Below are 6,386 nucleotides of genomic sequence, written 5' to 3'. Positions count from 1 at the left end.
TCTTCCAAATAATGGTGGAAGGGAGCCATCCCCCAAAGGCAGGGGCCCAGGGCCGCAGTGGGAGGGGTCTTCTCGCCAGGGACTGCCCCAGCTGCCCTTTCCCCGTGGTTGCTGTGACACCCCCCCAGGACCTGGGGAGGGTGGCACTTGGGCTGAGTGACAGGCGGACGCAGCCTCCAGCTGTCTCCCTGTCTCCCCAAACACGGACACTGACAACCTAAGGGAGGTGCCCGGGCCAAGCTGGACACCCTGACAGCCGGAGAGACCCGAGCGGGTGGGTCAGGAGACACCCTGACAGCCGGAGAGACCCGAGCGGGGGGTCGGGGGACACCCTGACAGCCGGAGAGACCCGAGCGGGGGGTCAGGAGACACCCTGACAGCCGGAGAGACCCGAGCGGGGGGTCGGAGACACCCTGACAGCCGGAGAGACCCCGGCGGGGGGTCGGAGACACCCTGACAACCGGAGAGACCCGAGCGGGGGGTCGGGGGACACCCTGACAGCCGGGAGAGACCCGAGCGGGGGGTCGGAGACACCCTGACAGCCAGAGAGACCCGAGCAGGTCGGGGGACACCCTGACAGCCAGAGAGAGACCCGAGCAGGTCAGGGGACACCGAGACAGCCGGAGAGACCCCGGCGGGGGGTCGGAGACACCCTGACAGCCAGAGAGACCCGCCCACCCTGTCCAGGAACCAGACCTGCCCACTCGTGGGGACCAGCCGGAGAAGAACCGCCCGGCTGAGCCCTGTCCGGCGGTGAAGGAGCCCCTGCCGGGACTCAGCCTGGGGCCCAGGAGCCCGGAGGCAGGGGAGAGAGGCAGTGCCCCTGTCCCAGCCGCCCCCACCGCCCCCTCCCTGGACGCGGGGAGCCACGGTGGCACTCCCACATTCCTGGCCGGCCCTGGGCCGGGGCGCAGTGGGGACGGACACTAGCGTTCTAACCCCTGCCAAGAACGACGGAGCACGTGGTCAGGGAGCCTTTATTTCCAGTATTTCCAGCACGCGACGGCCGGCGCTCCGAGGCCGTGCGGGGCCTGTGCGGGCTGTGCGGGGCCTCACTTCCAGCGGCCGCCCACGCGCCCCTTCCCTGCCCCCTTCCGGCTGCGAGAGAGGAGAGGGGCCAGGCGGCCGTGTGAGGCCGGGGCGGGGGGTCCCCGCACGCCCCCGCACCCCACGGTCTCCCCACCCGAGGACACAGGTGGCTGGGGGTGACCCGGGGAGGGGGCGCCACGTAGCAGGGACCCCCGGGGAGACAGAAGCCGCGGCCGCGTGGGGGGCTGCGTGGGGGCGGCCTGGAACCCCGCCAACCCCCCGCCCCGCATTCAGAGGGAGCTAGAAAGGGGGACGCGGGGTCTCACTCACAACTTCTGGGCGTGGCTGATGCGGTTGTACAGCACGTTGATCTGCAGGGGGGGGCAGCAGGCAGGGCTGGGGTGAACAGCCCCGGCCCGCCCCGCCCCGCCCACTCGGCCAGGCCCCGCCCACAGCGCTGGCCCCGCCCGCTCTCACCAGCCCCGCCCACCCTGGCCAGCTCCACTGCCCACTCTCACTGGCCCCGCCCACTCCTGCAGCCCCCTCCCACCTCGTATTTCTGCTGCTTCAGCTTCTCGGTGAGGTCGAACTTCTCCGACTCCAGCTGGTGGATCCAGTCCGACAGCTCCTGGCCTTCTCCCTGGCGGGGGAGCGCAGAGCCGTCGGGGGCGGGGCTGGGGAGGCGACCCCCGGCCCGCGCCAGGCCCTGCCCCCTCCCAGCTCCGGCAGCCCCCGCGCTGCACCACACGGCCCGGGGAACCCTGGGCGGGGTACTAGCAGCACGCCCCCCAGCGCTAGCCCCCTCCCCAGCTCCGGCAGCCCCCGCGCTGCACCACACGGCCCGGGCCACTCCCAGCTCTGCCGGCGTCTCGCGCTGGGAACCCGGGGCGGGGTACTAGCAGCACGCCCCCCAGGGCTAGCCCCTTCCCCAGCTCGTCCGCCGCCCCCTCCCCAGCTCCGGCAGCCCCCGCGCTGCACCACACGGCCCAGGCCACTGCAGGCGCTCTCGGGCCAAGGGAACACGGGGTGGGGGGGTGTACTAGGGTACTAGCAGCACGCCCTCCAGGGCTGGCCGCCACCCCCTCCCAGCTCCTCTGCCCCTCCCACCTCCGCCTCCCCCCAACTCCACCGCCCCCTCGCTCCTCCGCCCTCCATCTCCTCCGCCCCAGCTCCGCCTACCGCAGCTGCTCCTCCCCCATGTGCTCGATGTTGAGCGCTTCTTGCGCTCGGACAGGATCCGCAGCTTCGTCTCGCGCCCCGTCTGCCGCTTGCCCCGCTTCTGCTCGGCCTGCGGGAGTGGGGGCGCCCCTGAGGCTGCGGGCCCGCGGCCGCGCCCCCGCACCCACCCGGTCTGCCCCGCAGAGCCGCCGGCCCCCCGCGCCCCCACCCACCCCCGGGGTCTGGACCCCGCGCCCCCGCCCACCCCGGGTCTGCCACCCGCGCCGCGCCCACCCCCGTCCGCCCCGCGGCCGCGCCCACCTTCACCAGGTAGCCCCCGAAGTGGGCGCCCATGTTGGACAGGACCTTCTTCTTCTTGGCGTCGTCCTCCGCCCGCTTCTTGGCCTCCTCCTCCTCCTTGCGCATCTTCTCCTCCTGCGGGAGCGTGGGGTGACCGTGGGGTGACCGCGGGCCGGGGCGCGGACGCTGCGGGGGCGGGCACAGCGGGACCCCGGGCCGCCCCGCCCTGCTCCCTGCGGCACAGCGGGACGCCTCCGCGTGCCCCCCCCACTGGCGGATCAGGCCCCGCCAGGCCGGGGCTCAGCGGAGCCCGTGCTGAGCACGGGGCGGGCACGGACGGGGCGGGCACGGACGCGGGGCGGGCACGGACGGGGCGGGCACGGACGCGGGGCGGGCACGGACGCAGGGCGGGCACGGACGGGCGGGCACGGACGGGGCGGGCACGCACCGCCAGCTTGGCCTGCCGCTCCCCCCTCCTTCTCGGTCCGGAAGCGCTGCTGCTCGGCTCTCTCGGCCCGGCGGCGCTCCTGGAGGAGGGGGAGGCTGAGGGCGTGGGGGCAGGGCGGGGCGGCCCCGAACTCGCTCCCGGCCCGCACCCCGCCCGCACTCACGATGCGCTCCTTCAGCGCCACCAGCTCCTCCTCCTCCTTCTTGCGCTGCTCGAAGTGCACGTCGATGAGCGTCTGCAGCTCCAGCAGGTCTTTCTCCATGCGCTTGCGTGAATGTCCTGCGGCGGGACGGACAGACGGCCTGGGGGCGGGGACCCGGCCCCAGCCCAGCGTGCGCCTCACCAGGACCCCGGCAAGGCGCCCCTCCAGGGCGAGGACCCGGGACCCCCTCGCGGCGCGCAGCTACTTACATCGAAGTCCACGCGCTCGCCTTCCGGGATCTTGGGTGGCATCAGCGGGGGCACCACGGGCCTGTGAGCGCACGCGCCATGCGGTACACGGAGCGTGAGCGCGCCACGCCGTGCGCGTCCGCGCCCGGGCCCCTTACAGGACAAGCCTCACCCCCAGGCGGCTGCACACGCGCGCTCAGCCCACAGGCCCGAGCGCCTCCGTGGCTCCCCGGGGCCCGGCCCGCCCGCGCGCGCCCGGGGGCCGTCTGCCTCTCCCAGCCTGGACATCAGAGCCCCCCACTGTCGTGGTGCTACCAGACCTGCACACAGCGGAGGCTCTCTGCAGGCTCGGGCACCCCCTCCCCCAGGACGCCTTCCATGATGCCCAGGGCCAAGGCAGAGGCCGTCACAGGGCCAGCCCGGCCCCGCGGCCCACCACCCACCTGTGGAGCCGCGGGGAGAGCAGGAGGTGATGGGGCCCCGCCCGCTGGGGTCTCACCTGGGCTTGGGGCGCTCCTCTTCTGCGGTGGTGGAGATAGAAAGAGACAGTTAGTGAACGCTCTGGGGAGGGGGCCCGGCCTGGGTTACCCTGGGGGGAGGGGACGTTCCCGGAGCCCAGGGCAGGGCCTGGCGTCCAGTTCTGGGGGAGGGGTGTGGGGAGCAGGCAAGTGGGGTGCCCGTGAAGGGGGAGGAGGCTCACACGCATCACATATACATTCAGAACCCGAGTGGGGGCGCCCCCACCCCCCAAGCTTTCTGAGAACCCGACCCCTCCCCCAGGCCCGCTGCACTTACAAGCCCATAGCTGCAGTCTTCCCTCATCAGAACCCAACACGCAGGTAGCCCAGTCTCGACCCCCGAGTTCTGTCCCCGTCCCCGCCCCTGTGGGACCCCCCACTCCCAGTTCTGACAACTCTAAACTCCGGGTCCCAAGCTTTGAATGTATATGGGGGAGGAAGATTGACAGGGGCAGGGGAGACGAGGGGCTCTCTGCAAACATCCAACCCTTCTTTAAATGTTCCCCCAGGGCGGGGAAAAGAAGGTTTGGGTGTCGGTCCCTTTAAGAAGGAAGGGAAAGGGTTAAAGGCGCTGCGAGGCCATTTCCCTTCACGGCCGCCAGAGGGCGCGCGGCTCTCTGGGGCTTAAAGGACCGCGCCGGGGCGGGTTGCGGGGGGAGGGGTGGGGAGGGGGCGTCACCGTGGAGGTCGGGGTTCCCCCAGCCCCCGAAATGGGGCTCGGGAAGCGAAGCAGCCGCGGTTACCTGGCTCTGCCACCGGCTCCGGCTCCTCGGCGGCTGGGGAGGGGCGGGAGGAGAAGCCAGGGTTTGGGGCAGCAGGGAGGGGAGCGGCCAGGCCGGAGCGGGGGCGGGAGAGAGGGGAGGGGGAGAGACGGCAGAGGCTGTTAGAGGAACTGGAGCCCAGGCGCCCCGGGCGCCCCTCCGCCCCGGGCCGGGGAGCAGCTCCAGCCCTGCGGGGGCGGGGTCTCACCTTCCTCCTCCTCTGCAGCCTCCTCCTCTGGAACGGGGTGGGCGCAGGAGAGAGGGCGTTAGGGGGTCGTGGACAGGGCAGCCCGAGCCCTGGGGACGCCCCTCCCCCACGCCGCAGCGGCTAGGGCCCGGGGGTCTCCCCTCCATGCCCGCCCGGCTCCCCGGAGTTGCCGCAGTCCTCAGCCTGCCATTGGCCGCGGTGAGCGATGGGCAATGGCTGGGGTGGACGATGGCCGGGGTGGGCCGATGGCTGGGGTGGGCGATGGCTGGGGTGGGCGATGGCTGGGGTGGGCCGATGGCTGGGGTGGGCCAATGGCTGGGGTGGTCGATGGCTGGAGTGGACGATGGCTGGGGTGGACGATGGCCGGGGTGGGCCGATGGCTGGGGTGGGCGATGGCTGGGGTGGACGATGGCCGGGGTGGGCCAATGGCTGGGATGGGCGATGGGCGATGGGCGATGGCTGGGGTGGGCGATGGCTGGGATGGGCCAATGGCTGGGGTGGGCGATGGCCGGGGTGGGCCGATGGCTGGGGTGGGCCAATGGCTGGGGTGGACGATGGCTGGGGGGGCCAATGGCTGGGGTGGGCGATGGCTGGGGTGGACGATGGCCAGGGTGGGCCTATGGCTGGGGTGGGCCAATGGCTGGGGTGGGCGATGGCTGGGGTGGGCGATGGCTGGGGTGGACGATGGCTGGGGGGGCCGATGGCTGGGATGGGCGATGGCTGGGTGGGCCGATGGCTGGGGTGGACGATGGCCGGGGTGGGCCGATGGCTGGGATGGGCGATGGGCGATGGGCGATGGCCGGGGTGGGCGATGGCCAGGGTGGACGATGGCCGGGGTGGACGATGGCTGGGTGGACGATGGCTGGGGGGGCCGATGGCTGGGGTGGGCGATGGCTGGGGTGGGCCGATGGCCAGGGAGGGCGATGGGCGATGGCTGGGGTGGGCCAGCGGCCCCGTTCCTGGGCGGGTTCCTCTCTGCGCACCCTCTGGCTGCTCCCTGGGGAGAGATGGGGGGTCAGAGAGACTGGGGCGGGGAGGGGGCTTCTCCAAGCCCCTCCCTCCTGCCATTGTCACTTACTCCTCATATTCCTGCTCCTCAGCGTCCGACATCCTGCTGTGACCTGGGCCAGAGGGAGGAGGCAGACTGCTGTGGGGTCTGAGGGAGGAGGGCCCAGGGACCCCTGGTCTGAGGGAGGAGGTGGGGCCTGGGCCCCCGGGTCTTAGGGAGGAGGGCCTGGGGCACTCCCGTGTCTAAGGGAGGAGGGCTGGGGGTTCCCCGTGTTTGAGGGAGGAGGACCTGGGGGAATCCCTGGGTCTGAGGGAGGAGGGACCTGGGGGGACCCCCGTGTCTGAGGCAGGAGGGCTGGGGGACCCCGTGTCTGAGGGAGGAGGGACCTAGGGGGATCCCTGTGTCTGAAGGAGGAGGACTGGGGGACCCCTGTGTCTGAGGGAGGAGGGGCTGGGGGACTCCCATGTCTGAGGGAGGAGGGCCTGGGGGGACTCCCGTGTCTGAGGGAGGAGGGCTGGGGACCCCTGTGTCTGAGGAAGGAGGGCTTGGGGACTCCCATATCTGA

General features: G+C 72.4%; 1 protein-coding gene across 1 annotated transcript; it reads right to left on the bottom strand.

Moving 5' to 3' along the window:
- Positions 1-1,052: 1,052 nt before the first annotated feature.
- Positions 1,053-5,922, bottom strand: TNNT1 (troponin T1, slow skeletal type). Its single transcript, XM_062177612.1, has 13 exons — positions 5,891-5,922; positions 5,796-5,809; positions 4,587-4,619; positions 3,825-3,846; positions 3,343-3,407; positions 3,099-3,214; positions 2,952-3,014; positions 2,509-2,622; positions 2,209-2,317; positions 1,926-2,032; positions 1,580-1,669; positions 1,360-1,400; positions 1,053-1,098 (listed from the first exon to the last, which is right to left on the bottom strand). Exons 1-13 carry the CDS (start codon positions 5,920-5,922, stop codon positions 1,053-1,055), a joined length of 852 nt encoding a protein of 283 aa, XP_062033596.1.
- Between the last annotated feature and the right edge of the window lie 464 nt (positions 5,923-6,386).

Source organism: Lepus europaeus, chromosome 19 (genome assembly GCF_033115175.1).
Source record: "Lepus europaeus isolate LE1 chromosome 19, mLepTim1.pri, whole genome shotgun sequence".
Taxonomy (NCBI): domain Eukaryota; kingdom Metazoa; phylum Chordata; class Mammalia; order Lagomorpha; family Leporidae; genus Lepus; species Lepus europaeus.
Note: the sequence above shows the minus strand (reverse complement) of the source record. Positions and strands in the feature narration are given on the sequence as shown.

What these genes read in the sequence shown, in the direction of transcription:
- TNNT1 (XM_062177612.1), bottom strand. Translation starts at nt 5,922, where the DNA reads ATGTCGGACGCTGAGGAGCAGGAATATGAGGA. An exon ending in GAGGAGCGCCCCAAGCCCAG is followed by an intron (nt 3,408 to 3,824) that starts GTGAGACCCCAG and finishes GTGCGCTCACAG; the next exon opens with GCCCGTGGTGCCCCCGCTGA. An exon ending in ATGGGGGAGGAGCAGCTGCG is followed by an intron (nt 2,033 to 2,208) that starts GTAGGCGGAGCT and finishes TTGGCCCGAGAG; the next exon opens with CGCCTGCAGTGGCCTGGGCC.